This window comes from Clinocottus analis, unplaced genomic scaffold, assembly GCF_023055335.1.
Source record: "Clinocottus analis isolate CAN_PGR_092001 unplaced genomic scaffold, fCliAna1.0.p SCAF_14, whole genome shotgun sequence".
In the NCBI taxonomy this organism is placed as follows: Eukaryota; Metazoa; Chordata; class Actinopteri; order Perciformes; family Cottidae; genus Clinocottus; species Clinocottus analis.
The window spans coordinates 7,659,614-7,678,409 of record NW_027175865.1 but is presented as its reverse complement, the minus strand read 5'-3'; the positions used below and the strand labels follow the sequence as shown (position 1 = coordinate 7,678,409).

Genomic DNA, 18,796 nt, shown 5'->3' with positions numbered 1-18,796 from the left:
AAGAGATATTACAGGCCAATACAATGGAAGCTTGGAGACACATAAGTCAGTACGCTGAAATATACATATAACTGTGCTATGTAGAGTGATATAGTGAGCCTAGACACTGATCCTATTAATGTGTGTCTACCCTCATGTCCTGCAGCCGACACTTCAAGGAAAGAAAGTTTTAGATTTACTCTCAATAAAGTTTCTCATCATTGATGTCTAACTGATAATGGTAGAGCATCTGACTTTGCTAGTTTCTCTCCAGGTTTATCAGCTGAATGACATTGACCAGCAAGGTGTTCATCGTCTTAGATGTCCGAAGTAAATGTGCCAGGATTTTTTTCTTCTTTTTGCATGAGGCTCATTTCCTTCACCCGATGCAACTTCTCGTCCCCAAGAGAGAGAGAGAGATGACATCCATTAACATTAATTTATTGAAATGTTTAAAGAATACAGTCTCCTTTAAGGGAAGTATTGTGATAGATGTCATGCAAAATGAAAAGGGACAAGGTATCTCATTTTTACAACATAGATGATCGACAGTCCAGACCTATAATACTTGCAAATGCAATGCAAATCCATGAGACGAAGAGATGTACAAGTAGTCACGCACAGTATCAAGCGCACAGCAACCTCTCCATCGAGTTGTGAACTGAGCATTATGAAGCCGTCCATGTTAATTAACAACAACCCAGTTAATGATTAACACTTTGTGGTTCCAATTGTGTGTCAGTGGGGGGTCTATTTATTCAATTGTTTACTTCCTTCCCAATAATCTGTGGCAACATATGTTTTATTATTTTCCTAGTCTTTCCAACAGTTGATCATTTATGATTATGTTTCTTGATAAATTAAGGGTACACATTTTTATTGCTCTTTTTGTTTGGTGATAGCTTTGCATGGTCCAGCAGTCCAAGAAGGGAGTTTAATCCTCGGATATTAGGAGTCAGAGACTTACATTTTTTAAAATTACAAACAGTTATAAAGAGAAACGATAGGAAACAAGGGGGATAGATGCAACAACTAATTTTAGCCGAGGACGCTTAGGCTATAACATATAGCTTAATAGTTTTTACCCAAAGGAGACGGAACAATATCATTCAGGGACATGTTTTCCATAAAAAAAACAAAGAGAAAACAAATACTACGTTGACCCTTGACCCTGGTGTGATACTACATCCCACTGTGTTAAAAGACCCTGTGCTTTATGCAAATGTGATAATTCAAAGTCAAAGTAGTTTGTACAGTTGAACTAGTTTTATATTTAATGTATATTTGTGTTACATTATCATCACACTGTCGGTTTGCATCATGTTTCCTGTACTTGTGTTCCCGACAGGGGCGGCCAATGAAAATGGCAAAGTAGCTGAGGATACCGAAACTATTCCCGACCAGACACCTGCTGGGGGCGGCGATGCAAAGCCTGCAGATGAACCTGCTGCAGCTGCAACATCTGCAGAAGTCACCGCTGCAGCTCCACCTGCAGGGGAGGAGCCGCAGCCTGCTGCAGCCAGTCCACCTGCAGATACAGCAGCACCTCCAGAGGCAGCAGCACCTGCAGAAGCAGCAGCACCTGCAGAAGCAGCAGCACCTGCAGAGGCTGCTGCAGAGGCAGCAGAAGCAGCAGCACCTGCAGAAGCAGCAGCAGCCGATAAAACCGCAGAGGCGGCAGAGCCTGCAGCTGCAGCTCCTGAGCAAGGTAGGTTGGAGTCAAAAACATCACTGGGACAGGCCAATGACAATTGAGATAAAAGGCTGCAGCTTCAGACAAACCTACTTCACTGTGGATTCAGTTTTCCTTTCATTCTTCTGCAACATCTTAAGTCGACCATCCCCAACTTCATCTCAGCAAAATGGCCAGTTTACAGCTGTGAGCGGAGCCCTTGAAAAGTTTTAAGTTTTATTGTGAGCTTTATCTTTGAAGCAAATTACATTTTTATAGACACTATCACACCAACTGAACACTTTTCAAAGGTGATACGGTTGAAGCTGCATGTCTCTGTATGTATTTATCTGTATGTGTGTGTGACACAATATCATTTATCTTTAAAATTTAAAGCTTTAACTGCCCATTAAAAGATTGAAACACATATGTTTGAGCATAGAATACTGTTTACACAATTGGTCGAAAACAATAGTCACAGTGTTGTTGCGTCGCACCGAGGGAAAGAGGACTTATTCGGGACTAATGTATAATTGTTATTGTTGACCAGAAGAAACCTTGAGCACCGCTCCGCCTCCTGCATAGTGACCCAATTAACACGGGCCGCCACAGCGCCCAGGTACATAATGTCCCTTCCGCTCTTTCCGACAGTCCCACTGTAATGGCGGTAACCAGGCGGTATCCAACAACACACAGACATGGCTTACACACCGAGGCGGCCATTCAAATGCCTTTATAAATCACGTGTCTGATTATTTAGTTAGTATTTAAACTGTCTCAACACTGTAAGTATGGGTTGAGTTCACCTAAGCAGGTTGCAGTCTATTATCATATTATTCTAATTGTTTTATGAATTATATTAATATTATTTTATTCAGGTGTGGATTTACAGAAGCGTCTTTTCTTTAAGCTGCAGTCTTGACAATGTATTTATTAAATGTTCTTCTTACTGGCTGTGTATAGCTGTAGGAGGCATTAAGGGGTGTGGTGGACTAACGGTTGAACAGTATGTTGATCTGTTACTAATGTCAGTTGTTAAGGACTGATTTGTAAGAGTTTTTTGTAATAATTTGTATGAGTGCACAAAAATGGTTTGATGGCATTGAATTACAGTGTGTTTATCCAAGACAGCTCTGTTTTTAGGGGACGGCATTAACGCTTCCTCTCACACAGATAATGTAGTAAGGATCATTTTAGGCACATGGCATTTGTAGACTCTTGAGATAACACTGGATCTGTTTCCTCTCCCGGTGATAACAGAGGAATATGCTGAATTGCAAATTCGTGAGTGCAACATAACAATCAAGAGAGCTCTTCAGAGCGAGTAGTGAGGATCTCGCTGCACATAAGAATCTAAACATGGAACACACAGTGCAGAATTACATTGACTGCTATAAGTTCACGTATTGCTTCATGATGTAAATGACAAGCAGCCAACAAGTTTACAAGGTCAGCTCTTTAGTTCGTCTTGGCTTAATGCAAAGTGTCTACCAAAAAATATGGATAAAGTAGCAAAGCTAGTACACTGTGCACTTATGCACTGGGAGAAATACAGTGCAGTGCATCTTTAGATTACTGCACATTGCCTCCAAAGATGCTAGTTGTTTTGTTTTTGTTGTGGTCTACCTATACTGTCAAGCCGTCTCTTCACTACTGTACACAAGCCTGCACTTGATCTTGACCCCTTTCTGGTGTCTAACTTAACGCTCAGACCACAGCCCTGTTGGGACAGCCGACATTGCAGTTTGTGTGTGTGGTGCTCACATTGTGTTGTCGTCGTGGTCTCATTAAGGTGCAATCGGAGTCCACGGAGAAACAAGAGCATGCCAACACATATAGGGCTTCCACTGGCCACCGACCACGTTGTTGCCTTCATTTCACAGCCAGCAGAGAGAGAGAGAGAGAGAGATCGAGTGTCACATAAGCAGAGCGACATGGCAGCTCATCCACCTCTGGATCTGTTCGTGGTCAGGGTTAAGTCTGTTCTGTAAATTATCCAGACTAACAGGGAAAGAGATGCTGCTGGTGAATCATTGACATGTCATTTATCTGCGAACACCCCAGATGAACTGAAGCTTTAAATGGGATTGTTTGTTCACATGTACAAATCCTTCTCTTTCTTCATTAACAGAGGAAGTTGAAGCCACATAGGAGGCGCCAGGTGAGTGCCGCCGTAATGTCACATGATCCATATAAAAAACAAAAAGCCTTCACCTCGCAAACGTGTTTCACCTCTTTTTGTTTGCAGCTCCCAGTGAATGAAGTGCAACATGAATGACTGCACAGATGAGTTTATTTGAAATGTCTTGCCTTGTTGTTGTATGTGCGAGTGAAAGCACGTGTAGGAGTTATTGTGTGAAAGACGTCGCCTTGTTGCCAAGATGCAGAGCCTGTGATATGCTTTCAGTCAGGGTTCCTCAGCCATCACTGAGCCTTGCTCCCCTCATGACGGTGTATTGCTGTAAGTCATGCTTGCAAACTGTATATATAGTATATATACTGTATATTATATACAGAGTTATATGGCACTTTGCATTTATTTTCAGAAGATATCAGTTCAGGATAACTTAATGATAAACTGTCTTTGACATTTCTATTCATTATCTTATAGAAATTTATCATTGCAGATTTTCTTGATTTAACTTTTCTACAAATTTGTAATTCTAAGGAAACCAAAGCCAAATTTGATTTATTAAACTATATTATTTATGGGGTAGCAACAATGTGTGTAATGAATATGAAGCGCTGATAATTAAATGATTGTATACGTTAATATAACAGCACAAATGAGATAAAAGTACACACGAAAATTCTGTTTGTTTCTGATGTGTCAAGATTTCTTACTGGAAGACGCCCTGAAATCTGTAGTAAGCTATGAACTGTCAAAACAATACATCTAATCCATTTACTTTATTAAATCTTAATGCAGGATGAATACATGCCGGTGATATTTTAGGTCGAAATAACCAGTCTGGAATCAGAGGTTGGACTACATTTGTTTATTAGTGAGAGATGCACTTTTATAATGCGTTATACGTTTCTCTGGAGCAAAACAGACAACAGGAAACCAAAGCAGAAACAGCACAAAGAGGAAACCAACTTGATCCTGAGTCTGGCCACTGTGACCCAGGAATAGTTAGACTGGTTGTACAGATAGTCACACATTATCATGACACTTTGTTTCATCCCGGTGAGCTAGGTGCTGCTCTATTGTTGAGGGTTTGATTCTAAAATGTTAGAACACTGACTGTAGTTCAAAGGTGCAGTCAAACAGCTTCAGCTGAGGAACTCATTTATTCTTAAAACTGAAGTCAAGATCCTAGTTTGGCTTTTCATTTGTCATCTGTTAATACATTAGGTTTCCACTGTACAACTATAAAGGTCCCTTGGTGATGAGACTACAGCTTGTTTGTGATGTGGCCGTCTAGTCAGGAGTCACAGAGAGGACCGACAACAGCAACCGCCTCAATTTCCACCAGACCACCCTGCAGACAAAAAGGAGACAATGAGGACATGGGAACGAAAGACATTGTGGGTAATTCCAATAGAACAATGCAATGCTTCTCTTTAATATTGGTTACAACAATATCTAGTTGAGCATGTTAGCATTTGCTATTTGGCACTTAACACAGTACAACTGAACTGATGGAACGGTGCAAATTAGTTTTGCAGGTATTTGGTGATGAACAGACCCGATAATGCCAATTTGAAAAGTCAGGTTTTCACCAAAGTTATCACAATGAATTCACGAATGTCCGCACAACATTTTATGGTGATCCATGAAATAGTTTTGTCTAACCAAACAATACAGTATGCATTAGCACCATTTCCCACTCTTCTCACATGGAAATTAGCTGCATGCATCTGTGTTGGTGTCTATCAACTATACATACACCACATGGTACTGCAGCGAAATGTCGGTGTCCAGGTTTTGTTTGCACTTACTCTGGGGAGGGCAGCGACTTGGTATGCAGCTCTGGCTGGGAAGTTACTGCTGAAAACTGGAGTGAAAACATTTACATTTTAAGTATTTTGGAAATCCACCAGGTAAATCTACAACCCAACATGTAAATGTGTTATTTGATTTCGGGGTACAACTTTACAATGATACGTGCACAAAACCTCCAAAAATCAAACAGAAAAAGCATTTTACACAAGACAAAAAACGTTGATAATAGAGTCAAATCTCCAAATGCATATACGAGTAATCACATTTATCAGACCCAGTCTTTGGATCACACGTTCTCCTTTGCGGGTCAGGGAAAGTTCCCTGGTTGTGGTTTAGAGTTGAGTCAGGAGGGAGAGCTCGGAGACTATACCCGAGGGTCAATGGCCCGTGCTGCAAAGCCTGCTGGGAGGGTTGAGTTACATCTGTGCGCCTGCATGGCGGTGTCCATTTACAACTCACTGGGCGCTGCAGCTTCCATTACACCTGTCTGTTGTGATCCAGGAGGAAGTGCCCATACTGAGCGGCCTGAGAGAGGAGGCTGCATTCATGCAGCGGAGGACGGGCTGAGTGAGCTTGTCTGTCAGGTGACTGCTTCACCTGTCACCGGTCATCTTCTGAGAGAAGTTGGTGAAATATGAGACACCACATGTATGCATCGTGGAGTGTGCCTTTGGAATAATGACAAACTCTTGCAGTGTTTTATTGTACTTTATCAGGAAATGTGACTTTCTTTTTAGGTGGAACACTATTTACACCACCTTAAGCTTAACGCAATGCATTTAAAGCATGGACCACGCTGTATGTTTTGTTGGATAGAATATTATTTATGTGCACTTTAGCAAATGGAATAAAAAAAAATGTTTAATGTGAATGATTTTTAGAAAATTATTTTGACATTCCACAAAACAAACGGTCAGCGAGACCAGCAGGTAGACATTCAGTGCCTTGCTCAAGTATACCCAGCAGGCTACACACTCGCTAACATGACGGCTTGAATCCACTTCTTCTCCTTGAAGAGCAGTCTCCTTAACCACAACCCTATTTCACAATAACACGCTTTATAAAGAAAACGGGGATAAGAAGGAACAAGCCAACGGTCTGTTTGATAAAAATGAAGTGACAACCCAGTCCCACGGCAAAGTGTGACTCAGGTGTTTGTGCACGAGGCTGTGACAGGACCACACCAGTGAGGCTTATATAAAATGAGTAAACTGGGATGCTTGTATAGGTTACATGGATGTAAGAGCAGCTCTGACAACGCTGGTTAACGGCTGCCCATGTGTGGCTGCTCTTTCACATGAGAATATATAGAAACACGAGAAATAAACATGTAGCGCACTCATCAATTTGATAAGAAGACCACATCTGCTATTTTTAATCTGCTTTCGAGCATGACATTTTAAGCACGACAAAATATTTCCTTACATGTCTTGTAGACCTCGTTGACGCTGTTGAAGTCGTTGATGTCAGCGAGCAGCACAGTCGTCTTCACCACTGAAATCAAAGAGTTCACTTCAGTTATCCTTGAACATTCAAATCATGTGAAAACAAAAGAGCAGCAGCTGAGTCCCTGAACAGTCGGACATCTCACCATTGGTGTAGTCACAGCCAGCTGCCTTCAGGATCTCCCCCATATTCACGAGAGCCTGAGTGATGAGAGACATTGGGATCATCTTTTATGTATACGTATATGGTTTTGCTTTTTTTTTTTTTACTTGGGAAACATCCACCTTTTAATTATTACGGTAGCACTGCTCTACTGCTCTTTATAATTTAAACGTACATTAAAGCAGGGCTTAATTTCGTGGAGATCAAAAGCATGCGGCACATACCTGAGCTTCTTCATTCTCTTTGAGTTACCGTTACCACTCTGGGAAATAATGTCACACTGACGACTAAAATCATCTGTCCCGCCTCACCTGTTTGGTCTGAGCCGTCACCCCTCCATCTACCAGCTGACCAGAGGTCACGTCCATCCCCAGCTGACCCGAGATGTACATTGTTCTGTCCACAACCACAGATTGGCTGAAGATGAGAGAGAGAGAGAGAGAGAGAGAGAGAGAGAGAGAGAGAGAGAGAGAGAGAGAGAGAGGGAGAGGGAGAGGGAGAGAGACTTAATTTTAATTGAGAGAAACAAATAGTGAACATAAGTTGCAAAAAAAGGTTCCTTTTTTAATGGATCATTGATTAAATATTATTATGTTGTATTATGTTTTGGTCTATAGCATAATCTGTTTTATATAGTGCCTAATCTATTAATATTGTATTTCCTCATTGAAAACTGGACAGCATGCATGCTGATATAGAAATGGACATGACAAAGTGTGTGCTGAGCACACAAAACTAAATTCAGAAAAAGTTTAGTAAAAACGAAACTGTACTTTTAAGGAGCTCAATGACCTGAATGTCATATCCAAACCCCACAGGCAATCTGTGACGTACGTTGTTGTGATAGTGTATCAAAGGAAATGTAACGACAAATAAAAGACAATACGACAATTATATCCCCAGACACCAACAATGGCTACAGGAAAACTTGAATCCGAGACTCAAAATAAGAAAAGTCAGAGGCCATTCAGTCTGAAGTCACCACTGACAGCTCATTGGCCAGAGCGGGAACACCCCTCACATGTTTTGTTGCATTTTTGTAGATAAATATAGATATGTAAAGTCCGCATAAAGTATTTCACATGACATGAATCCTCACCTGTATATTCCCTGTCTAATAGGGGCTTTTGAAGTGTGGGGAATTTGTCGACGAATAGATGCCATTTCAAAGTCAGCTGTCTGTCTCTACTCTGCTGGGATTCTTCTGCTCAGCTAAAAGTTCAGCTCCGACACTTTTTTCAAAGTCAAGCAGGTGAGTTCATTGAACACCAAGACCCGCCCCCGATCAGACGTTGGACTGTCCCTTCATTCATCCATTCATCGAAGCGTTTTATGTCCCAGCTTTTGCCCCCACGTGCCGCTACAAATAGATAGGTGTGCATATTATGTTCTTTAAGTTCCCTTACCTGTAAGGACCGATGGCAGCCGGGGCTGAAGCTGTGTTCACGATCTTTCTGTTCACGACGGACATGTTTTCCTGATTTGTTTGTCCAAACGTTCTACACTGGAGACTGTCTGGGAAAGAAGGGAGTCGTGTTGTGCAACAATGTGACGAGAAAGCAGGAACAGTTGCCGTAAAGTCTACCGTAAAGTCTGCCAACAAGTTCACGCTGCTTTGTTGTTTTTTTTTGGAAAGTTCGTGCTTAGAGGAAATAGTGGCGTCCATACTAGAACAGTTACGGTACGACAGGAGGTCATTCATGGTGGTTTCTGCTCTCAGAGGTTCAAGTCTGCTTTTATAGTCTAGGAGATAAGATCAGAGGATTCCACCGCAGATATGGTTAACTATAAGTAACTTTTATTGTATCTTGCACCTGCTCAAAATAAAGTATTACAAACAAAAGATAATAAATTAGGTGGTTCAAACATAAATGCTTACATTCCACTCTTCACTCTCAAGTCATTATATTGCAGAAAAAACTGAAATAAATGAAAACAAAATTGTATAGCTATATATATATATATCAAACCGTGATTTCAGATAACTAAACATTATTGCCTATTCTCCACAATGTCATATTTCAGATGGGGATTTTTTTGTACAGAGCAAACTGTTTCTGTTAAAGCTGAAAACCCAGCTTCCATAATAACTTACCTGTGCCGTTAGAAACGTTCCACTAAAAAAAGCAACTAAAACATGCATAGTTTAAAACACGCAGAAATAAAGCAACATATATTTGACAAAGGGGAGAAATATTAACAGCTAAGTCAGCTACCATATTTAAACCCGTGTCACAAAATGAAAACAAGTTTTACATTTAATAATAAATAAATTGTGAATGCTTGTGTGCGAATTGCAAATGAACTGCAGACTTAATTTATGAGAATGCTAATGATTTCTGTTGTAGGTGTTTTAGCAACATTGTCCATCAGATAGGTCTATTCATAAGATTATGGTATCATCATAATGTTGATTAATATGCAGTATGTGCTAAACCATGAAGACTGCTTATTAACATTCGCGTGTAACAGTAACCTGCAGACTTATTGTATATGTATTGCAAATACAACTTCATTCAAAAAGATTAGCAGGTGTAAACAAAAATATCAAAACTAAACCAGCAGTTTGTTTCCCTCATTGAGTAGTACGAGTTTTCCATTAAACATTCAAAATTGTGAAATAAAGTCCAACTGAATCCCATCTAAATGCCAGAAAAAAAGCACATTCTCAAACAAACACTGATATAAGCTGCAGAGAAATTTGCTGAGAAAAAAAGTAATTGTAAAAAAAGGGGTCTGCAGCTTTTTTTCCTAAAATGTACAGCATCAGTAAGACACTTGAGTCTTTTATCTGAACCTGGTGAGTTTACTTCTTTGAATACAACCATGAATCCGTTCATCGGCTACTTCTTTCTCTTCACTGACGCGTTGCATACGAGATGGCTCCACATATTGTCCAATCATAGTGCGGAACAATTACAGAAAACATGATTCATATTAAATAGTAATACATCTGCAGGGCTTTTTAAAGACGACACAGCTATAACAAAAAATGGAATGCATTTACTTGTCTATTTTTTTTTTTATAGTTTAGAATGAATTTTGGTGCCATCTCTGGTTTTAGTTTGAGTAAATCATGTTGCTATGTAAAAGCTCGACTCTAAATTCATAGAGAACATTGGGGAAGTGGTACAGGTGGGTTATGAGGCACCAAGATGCCTGGAGTCAATATATAGACAGTGCACGGCATATTTAAAAGAAGCCCCAACACAACATACTTAAATAAACGATATTTAAGACAAAATAAAAACAATTCCAATAGTCTGATCCACCATAAAAACGTGCATGATTCGTTCTTCACCACCGACATGATTTCTGTCATTTCACTCCATCCTCACAGCTTTCCACAGTCCACTTGCGACTCATCTCCAATTGAGGAAATGGATTTAACCACCTGACCAGGTCTAAATTAATTTTAAGGCATTCTTAACTAACAACATCATCTTGATTGTCTTTGGTCATGGACAAGCCTCCACAGCTTGTTGTTGCAGGTATTTCCAAACTAGGCTTTATATTATATTTACACAAAAAGTGAAAAGTCTGAGGAAAAAAGACCGCTTGTCATTGACCACTGTGATTGTGCTGCTGCTACTGCCAGAAGAAACGGCTTCCTTACGTGTCGAAGGGGTTCCCCAAGTGTTTTCTGTGGAAAAGGGGGAAGTCATGTTGTGACTTTCAGACGTATGAAAGACAAGCCTCAGTTCTCTCTTTGGCCACAGTCCTGAGTATCATTCACGCTGTAAAAACAAATATAAGACTTAGAACAAACTTAGAATAGCATCTAGACGAAGCGTAGAAACAAGGCAGACGAGTGTAGATTCCAGGAGCCAAAATGAATGCAAAAGAGGCATCTAACTTCATTTAGAGGCCAGTCAGTAGGCAATCAGAAATCAGAGCAGCAGTGGGCTTCCAACAAAGACAATACGGTCATCTTAGTTCCTCTGAGTCAAGGGGATGTAAGTTTTGTGGCAATGGTGGCTTTGGGGAGCCAAGACTAGCGCAAGAGGCACTTAGAAATTCTGCTGTCGTCTCTTCTTCGCATCCATGGCATCCAGGATGGGCTGCCTCTTGGCAGTGTAGCGCTGTCTGAGCTCCTCAATCTCACGCTCCATCATGGGATCCAAAGCAGTCAGACGCAGCTGCAGCTCTTCAAAGTCCAGGTTCTTCAACTGCTTGACAGTGCACAAACAAACACAGACAATGAGTCACACTGTATTTAGTATGACATCAACTGAGGCACTGCTGTATTTTCATTCAGGTGGAACCAAATTAATTACAGCAGATTACATGCTCAGAGAAGATGTTACTCACAAAGTCAAAATCTCCGTCTTGTGGCACCTTCCAGTTGTCCGGGAAGACGTTCTTGGACTGGATGTGGTAGCCGGGTTGCTCCTGGGGCTGGTTGTGGTTGTAGTTCTCCTGCTGCTGGGCGGCCTTGTTGGAGTCTTGCTTGTCAAAATAGTCCATGAAGGACGGACGTATTGGCTGCTGAGAGGTGGCGTGTCCTGTGGAGGAGGAAGAGGTTTTTTGACTCTTTTGCCATACCCGTATGACAACATTACGGACAAGAAAAGCTAATAACATTCACACTCTCCTGTTGGCTCAAGCGTTCATTTTGCTTTTGTAGCATAAACAGTGAAGTTTGGTGGAAACTTGGGGCGTGAACGTGCTCCCCTTGTTCTCCCTGTCACTGAATCAACATTATGTGTGTGTGCTCACTCCTCATGGATCCCTGGTCTTCCTCCTCATCGTCATCATCATCACTGTTGATGACCATGGTGCCCAGGTCCGACTCTAGCATGGTGCTGCCGTGCTCAATCATGGTCTGTGCCCCGTCACTCATGGTGCTGGTGGCCCGCATGGTTCCTGCACCCTCTGAGCCAGACTTCACCATAGTGTGAGAGTCCACCTCCGTCTCCTCATCCTGGAAGACATTCAGTTGTGTGGCCTCAACATTTAGTGTTTACTTAAGTCCAGTCAAATCTAGTGGTTGCTTGAAAACAAACTTTATTGTTAACATCTCAGCATACGTACAGAGTTGTCGTCGTCCTCCTCCAGCTCTCTCTGCTGTTCCTGCTGCCTCTTGGCTTTCATCTCCATGGACTCAGTGATGAGGTCTCTCAGGATTGCGACCGGCTTGGCTTGGCTGATAAATGCGTGCTGAACATTCACAGAAGGGAAACAAAAATGTGTTTTGTGCCAATGTTAATGGCTCAATTGCTCTCTGACATTGTGATCACAAATGGAGAACCCATGGCATTTAGTTCACCTCTTACATGTACTCAGTTAAAGTATTCCTACATCAGTGTGTCACTGAGTGCGTACACCAAAGTGTTCATGTTCTGCTCTTACAAGTTTACATCTGTGTGTGTGTGTGTGTGTGTGTGTGTGTTGCGTGTGTCCTCCAACCTGGAGGAGCTGCGTGGCGGTTGCTCTCTGCTCTGGATTTTTGACCAGGCACTTCTTGACAAAGTCTGTAAATTCATCTGACCAGAGCTCCGGCTTCCTGAATGTTGGAGGGGGGTTGGTGGGGATCATGAAAATCGCCTGGAGGAAAGCAAAGAGGTTTCAAAAAGTCAGGTGGAATAACAAAGAAATCCTGCTTCTGGGCTTAGATGTTGTGTGTTAGCACTGCTTTTTGAACATTGTGTACACTCACTCTCATGGGATGGATGTCAGCGTATGGAGGTTTGCCCTCTGCCATTTCTATGGAGGTGATGCCCAGGGACCAGATGTCAGCAACACAGTTGTAGCCGATTTCTTGGATCACCTCTGGAGCCATCCAGAAGGGAGTCCCGATCACAGTGTTTCTCTTTGCCATAGTGTCCTTCAGAGAGAAAAAAACAAAAGTTGGAGTCATCATTGTGAACTTGGAAATTTCCAAATAATTACCACATGAATTCACAAAACCAGTAAAAGACGATATATTCATAGTGGAAGTTTGAAAAGAATACTCTCTTTGCCGTCACTCGTACAAACCATCAAGCAACTGCTCTAAAGTTACCGTTAGCTGTCCAGCAACCCCGAAGTCTGCCAGTTTGGCGTGTCCCTCGGTGTTGAGGAGGATGTTTCCTGCCTTGATGTCCCGATGGATCTTCCTCATGAAGTGAAGGTATTCAAGACCCTTTAGCGTTGACTTCAGGATGGTGGCAATTTCCTCCTCTGTCAACTAATGTGAGAAGAAAAAAGAAAACACATGGATTAAATAGAATCCAAACGTAAAGAAAGAAATGAAACTAATACAGTTATATAACACAAGTGTAACTTATTGTATTATCTATTACATTTCCCTCTTACTACATAGTAAAATAGGTTTAGAAAATTATTTAAATTGTTATGTCAGTGTCTACAGCAAATAACTGACTTTACAATCTATTATTTTAGCTTTTAGAGGTTTCATCACCATCATTTGCATTATTGAAAGCAATGCCATGTTATGTCAATATCTTGTTCAAACTATCACTGAAGATAGACATTATAAGCCATTTACTCTAAGTAAAATATAACAGAAACAGAAACCACTAAGATTTTAATACAGCCACACACGCACCAAAAATATCTCTGTAAGCACCCACCGTCTTGTTGCGCAGTCTGATGATGTCAGACACAGAGCCGGCGCCACAGTACTCCATGACAATCCACAGGTCAGTGTTCTTGAAGTAGCTGCCATAGTATTTCACTACATAAGGGCTAAAAGGAAATGCAAAAAAGAATGGTTATCAAAAGAGAAGGAGAAGTTTCTTTCAAACAAAAACTGCAGAAGTGAGAAAATGCATGTAGTTCAAGAGCAGCAGCTAACTAATGCTGTTAAATCAAACATCAAACTTGGAGTCAACTAAGGAAGCAAATATGAAAATAAAAATAAATTATAAAAGGCCAAATATGAAATTTGAGGACAATAATCAATGTAACGATTTTGGAGGTTCGGGGAAAGCTGTGTTCTCCTCCAACCTGTCACACTGCTGCATGATGGAAATCTCCTTGATGATCTCCTGCAGATCAGACTCCACAGGAACCTGTTTGATGGCCACCACCTGGCCTGACTCCTTATGGATGGCTTTGAACACACTGCCATAGGAACTAAACACACACACAGACAAAGTGCATTTACAGCAGACATATTTACAAAAGAGGTGTATTTTAAGAAGTACCAATGATCAGACGGACTAGTTTTGTGTGACTTAAAATAGTTTTAGACCATAGCACACAAGTCGAAACAGAAAGTGGTTAGTCAAGCGAAAAAGGTCTTACCCTTCACCGAGTTTCTCTAAAACATCAAACACTTCCTCTGGCTGTTTGGTCAAGCTGTCCTCACTCAGCTTTTTCAGCTTGCTGAAAAAAAATGGAACAAATTAGTTCTAACTTCAGTATAGACATCAACTTAAAAAGAAGTAGTTAAAGCAATATAAAACAACCTCTGAAATCAAAAACATGGTGTTTTCCAGCACCTAACATTACTTAATACACATCTAATGATTTTTCAATTCAATATTTTTTGAGAATAATCCATTACAAATAGGGTGTTAAAATATATAAATAAACCAAAGTCTTTGCATGTAGGCTATTAATGGAATACATAGATGGAATATATTTAGTCAAACCCTCTGAAAACGTCATCATGTGATACATTTATTTGTACCATTTAAGGCATAGATGGAGACTGAGCAATCTATTCATGGGGGGTAAATTGAAAGATTACGAGATAAAAACAGCATTTAGCTTCAACCCTAATTGTACACCTTATCAAATGTAAAGCATTACAGTAACATTTGACTTTACATTTAGGTAACGTTATATGGACAAGAACAACTCTTTAAGATGTGTCATCTCGATACCAGATGTGTCTCACTCTCGGGTTAAATTATTATCTTTCGCTCCTGTGGGGTTTATTTGGCCAAACAACCACACGAATTACAATGGGGAAAAAATGTTTGCCAAGAATACTCATTTGTTTTACTGGGACGTGTACATTTTAATTATTTGTATTTAGTACTCGTACATGTCCAAATTATAACGTAGCATAAGATAAAAATGCTCACTATAAGGCACTAACGAAAATTAACAGCTACAAGACAGCGAGACGATCAAAAGCTTAAACACTGGGCTTGTGACTGTGGTCAAGATGCGATCTCTAAAATATTTAACTCGTATTGACTGAGTAGAAAGTTTGACAGAAAACTGATCAAGCTAACTAAGTTAGCATTAGCTAGCTGAAAGACAGTTAGCCTGTTAGCTAGCTAGCAGTTTAAAAGCACGTTTTAAACCGTCGTTACTACACAAACCTTTTGGGCGCAGACGTCTCCATGATGTATAACTTCAGGTAATAGAAATGCAACGGACTAATATTAAGTTATAGTAGCGTTGGGGGCAATAGTCAAGATGTGAACATTGTCGACAGAGTCGTTGTTGTCAAAAAAGGAGGGCCAGCTGAGTGTTCAGATGATGGATAGTGTGGTGACACCACGTTTAGATGTGTAGAGAGCGCCCTCTGTCGGACCGGAGTGGATTACAAACACGGGACAACGTATGTCCTGGAAACATAGAAATAATAAACAAACTGCAATAAATGAAGCACAAAAACTCTTTCATGCCATGGAATATGTCATATATGTGATGTGTGTTGTTTAGCATAACGCTAATAGGTAAGAATACGCTAAACGTGACGCGGGATCTTTTGACCAATCACGAGCCAGTTTACTCGGAGGTAGAAGACGCTTGTACGCATGTGCGCAGGCTGCAGTGTGCGATGTGAAAAGAGAGGTAAACATTTTCGTGTGTTAGAACGGCGAGTCTTATTTTTATCTTTACTTTCCGTGTATTTTATATGTACTATATTCATACAGACATGTGAGGCTTCTGAAAGACATATGTTGTTCACTGTGCCTCCCGCTTTAATCGGATACTGTCGGTAACGATGACACAACATGCTGTTTCTGTGTGTTAGCATGATGTAACAATGCAGATGTGATGGTGTCAACATTGCTTCTTCTGTCTTTTACAGAGAAACAAAATGGATCCTCAAAAAGATGTGCAACCGCCTAAACAACAGCCTATGATCTACATATGTGGAGGTATCATTACATTATAGATTATGCTTGTGTGTATTGTGCAGCAGCTAACGATGCTAATGTACCATAACTAACGTACTGCTAAAGCTGCTGCTTTACATGTTATATTACTGCCAGTACAGTTGTACAGTATAACTATTTATGTTAACACATACGACAATGTAATTACACATAGATCCAAAAGAACAGTAGTACTGTTCGTACTGTAATAATTGTGCTGCTGCCTTTTATAACATTGAATATTTGTCAGTTCCCACGGTCATGGATGAATACCGTGTGATCCAAATAACATTGGTTTTTTACATTTAATTAATCAAGTTTTTAGTATTGTGTCATGCATACAGTTTTACAACACAGCACAACATAGATCTAACCCTTTTTCGTAGGATATCATACACGTTTAGATATCCCACAGTCAAAAGATACACATCCACAAGACCTTCATGTCGTCAACGAAATAATAAATTCACTGCCAGAACTGATCCCGAATAGATATGATGTAAACTCAACACAAAAAACTAAATCAACATAATAAAAAGTGAACCCACATGAAGATTAAACAAACTTTGCGATTTTTTGTTGTCTATACACAAATATTTTCAGGATTTTGTTGAGCCATTAGATCTAAATTTGACACACCGAAATCACAGTTTCACATTAAATAAATAACACAGTTCCCACAAATATATTTTCAAATGGACATTTATGAAAATCACTGGCTTCTGAATGAGCAGTAATACATGATTCACATTTACTTACAATACACACCAGGCTTCGGCATGAACTGAATACTGAAATGTATATTTAGGAGTTCAAAAATCTATAAATAATAAATCAGGTAACAATGATTTTTTTTTTTGCATAACAAACACAAATCAATAAGTATCCCTGACACGGTTTAGGTGTTGTGGTCGTTGTTTTTTGAGAAATGTGACCAAGATGAATTCATCTTCTATCTCTAGTGGACAAACTATGTAATAGAGACACTTTTTCTAAATTACGTTTAACCTTGTTATGTATTCCTTAAGTGAAAACTCTTGTAACTTATCAGCCGAAATGTACTCTGACACCAACTCATCTGCAATAAGCTTATAACTATTATCTTCGAGCTTATAGTACTACTATTAATAGGAATTGTGAATATATAGGATATATTTTTTGTAATACTCTTTTATTTTTTGCAGAATGTCACACTGAAAATGAAATTAAGGCTCGTGATCCAATCCGATGCAGAGAGTGTGGGTACAGGATCATGTACAAGAAGAGAACAAAGAGATGTATCCTTTAAATGTAATGTTCTGTGATGGCAAAATTATTTTGATTTATAAATGATATGTATGAACTGAGAACTATACCTGTACATTACCTTGACTATTTGATTTCAGTGGTTGTCTTTGATGCCCGATGAAGAAGAGAAGAGCGACCATTTAAATTTTTTTTCTTGTTTGTTGTCTATTTTTCTAGTGGTTGACCATGTAAATAAATCGATTGACAACTCCATATGTTTTGATGTTCAGGTCCAACTTATGGTTGACTCAACGTTTTCATTTTGACACAAGTAGTGCTGTTTCTTTACAAAAAGTAACAGATGAAAGATTTTGCTTTATTAAAAAACAAGATGTTTTAATAGCTTTGATTGTGTTGATTGTTTTTTTTTTCTCATTTGATTCTATGGTTCATAAATACCAATTCATCCACATATCCCCAACAAGTCAGCAAGTATAACTTTTTATAAATATATAAGGAATATTAAAACATAAAATAGTTGAGAAATGTTTTTATAATGCCATTTTCTCAGGTCTTCTATTAATTTTTTCATCTACAATCTAGATTTAAAAAAAATGTTATGCGATGTGAAACAATGTTATCATTCAGTTGTATGATGGCCCAACCTCTTTGGTTTGATTTAACTTAAAACAAACCCTTCTACTAGAGACCCTAAATGGTTGTAGTTCGATCGATGATGGATTTCTTCATAAAATTCTTAATTGAAAGGCTGAAATTATTTAAATTATCTGGAAATCTGCACAAAAAATGCAACGATGAAATTACGGTTTAAACTAATTTAAATATGTTTGTGAAACTAAATAAATTATTAGGTTTCCAAGGAATATAAAATGTTATTCCTTATAGGCAAAAGTGTTTAATTTGGACACTGACCCTTTTTGGAGCCTCAAGCCCAAAGTTAGAAACCACTAGTTTGGTCAAGTGAAAAATGTAAAAAAGAAAATTAAAAAAAAGAACTATAGTCCAAATAATTGCCTTCATATTCCTTTCTGATTTGTTATTTTCACAGCAGCCATTCTGCTATGTCCAGTAGGAAAAGCATTGATGTTACTACTAACATTAATGCTGGCTTAGTTATATCCAAGTGTAAATCACGACAGTAAGCCAGCATGCACAAAACATAAGCGAATATTTCACCAAACTATTTAATGCCGTGTCACTTGAAAAATACATTAGAAGAGAAAAAAAAGAATTTCTAATGAAAGAAAAGGTAGAAACAAAGCAATGCTTGTG

The 18,796-nt window shown here is 39.5% G+C and overlaps 3 protein-coding genes across 6 annotated transcripts; 1 reads left to right on the top strand and 2 right to left on the bottom strand.

Annotated features, from left to right (window-relative positions):
- Positions 1-4,635: 4,635 nt before the first annotated feature.
- Positions 4,636-8,741, bottom strand: LOC137784419 (2-iminobutanoate/2-iminopropanoate deaminase-like). The gene is made up of 6 exons (XM_068575033.1): positions 8,615-8,741; positions 7,520-7,625; positions 7,192-7,246; positions 7,026-7,094; positions 5,597-5,652; positions 4,636-5,136 (listed from the first exon to the last, which is right to left on the bottom strand). The coding sequence occupies exons 1-6, from the start codon at positions 8,677-8,679 to the stop codon at positions 5,080-5,082; spliced, it is 408 nt and encodes a 135-aa protein (XP_068431134.1). The 5' UTR covers positions 8,680-8,741; the 3' UTR covers positions 4,636-5,079.
- A 275-nt stretch (positions 8,742-9,016) lies between these two features.
- On the bottom strand, positions 9,017-15,642 carry stk3 (serine/threonine kinase 3 (STE20 homolog, yeast)). Of its 3 annotated transcripts, none has more exons than XM_068575028.1 (11): positions 15,491-15,642; positions 14,460-14,540; positions 14,160-14,288; positions 13,784-13,898; positions 13,213-13,377; positions 12,868-13,035; positions 12,618-12,755; positions 12,243-12,368; positions 11,928-12,132; positions 11,520-11,713; positions 9,017-11,380 (listed from the first exon to the last, which is right to left on the bottom strand). In XM_068575028.1, exons 1-11 carry the CDS (start codon positions 15,511-15,513, stop codon positions 11,219-11,221), a joined length of 1,506 nt encoding a protein of 501 aa, XP_068431129.1. In that variant the 5' UTR covers positions 15,514-15,642; the 3' UTR covers positions 9,017-11,218. The 3 variants fall into 3 exon arrangements, with proteins under 3 accessions (XP_068431129.1, XP_068431130.1, XP_068431132.1); XM_068575029.1 differs by having other exon boundaries at positions 9,017-11,377; XM_068575031.1 differs by having other exon boundaries at positions 14,460-14,536.
- Positions 15,643-15,923: 281 nt separating this feature from the next.
- Positions 15,924-17,910, top strand: polr2k (RNA polymerase II, I and III subunit K). 2 transcript variants are annotated; one of them, XM_068575034.1, is made up of 4 exons: positions 15,924-15,968; positions 16,210-16,279; positions 17,461-17,553; positions 17,662-17,910. In XM_068575034.1, exons 2-4 carry the CDS (start codon positions 16,219-16,221, stop codon positions 17,682-17,684), a joined length of 177 nt encoding a protein of 58 aa, XP_068431135.1. In that variant the 5' UTR covers positions 15,924-15,968; positions 16,210-16,218; the 3' UTR covers positions 17,685-17,910. The 2 variants fall into 2 exon arrangements, with proteins under 2 accessions (XP_068431135.1, XP_068431136.1); XM_068575035.1 differs by lacking the exon at positions 15,924-15,968 and adding an exon at positions 15,973-15,993.
- Positions 17,911-18,796: the final 886 nt, after the last annotated feature.

Excerpts from the sequence above, each read along its gene's own strand:
- LOC137784419 (XM_068575033.1), bottom strand. The coding sequence starts at position 8,679 with ATGTCCGTCGTGAACAGAAAGATCGTGAACACAGCTTCAGCCCCGGCT. Across the intron at positions 7,626-8,614 it reads GCTGCCATCGGTCCTTACAG|CCAATCTGTGGTTGTGGACA; the intron begins GTAAGGGAACTT and ends TCTCATCTTCAG. Across the intron at positions 7,247-7,519 it reads TGACGGCTCAGACCAAACAG|GCTCTCGTGAATATGGGGGA; the intron begins GTGAGGCGGGAC and ends CTCATCACTCAG.
- stk3 (XM_068575028.1), bottom strand. The coding sequence starts at position 15,513 with ATGGAGACGTCTGCGCCCAAAAG. Across the intron at positions 12,756-12,867 it reads CTGACATCCATCCCATGAGA|GCGATTTTCATGATCCCCAC; the intron begins GTGAGTGTACAC and ends GCTTTCCTCCAG. Across the intron at positions 12,369-12,617 it reads CCGCCACGCAGCTCCTCCAG|CACGCATTTATCAGCCAAGC; the intron begins GTTGGAGGACAC and ends GTGAATGTTCAG.
- polr2k (XM_068575034.1), top strand. The coding sequence starts at position 16,219 with ATGGATCCTCAAAAAGATGTGCAACCGCCTAAACAACAGCCTATGATC. Across the intron at positions 16,280-17,460 it reads TATGATCTACATATGTGGAG|AATGTCACACTGAAAATGAA; the intron begins GTATCATTACAT and ends TATTTTTTGCAG. Across the intron at positions 17,554-17,661 it reads CAAGAAGAGAACAAAGAGAT|TGGTTGTCTTTGATGCCCGA; the intron begins GTATCCTTTAAA and ends ATTTGATTTCAG.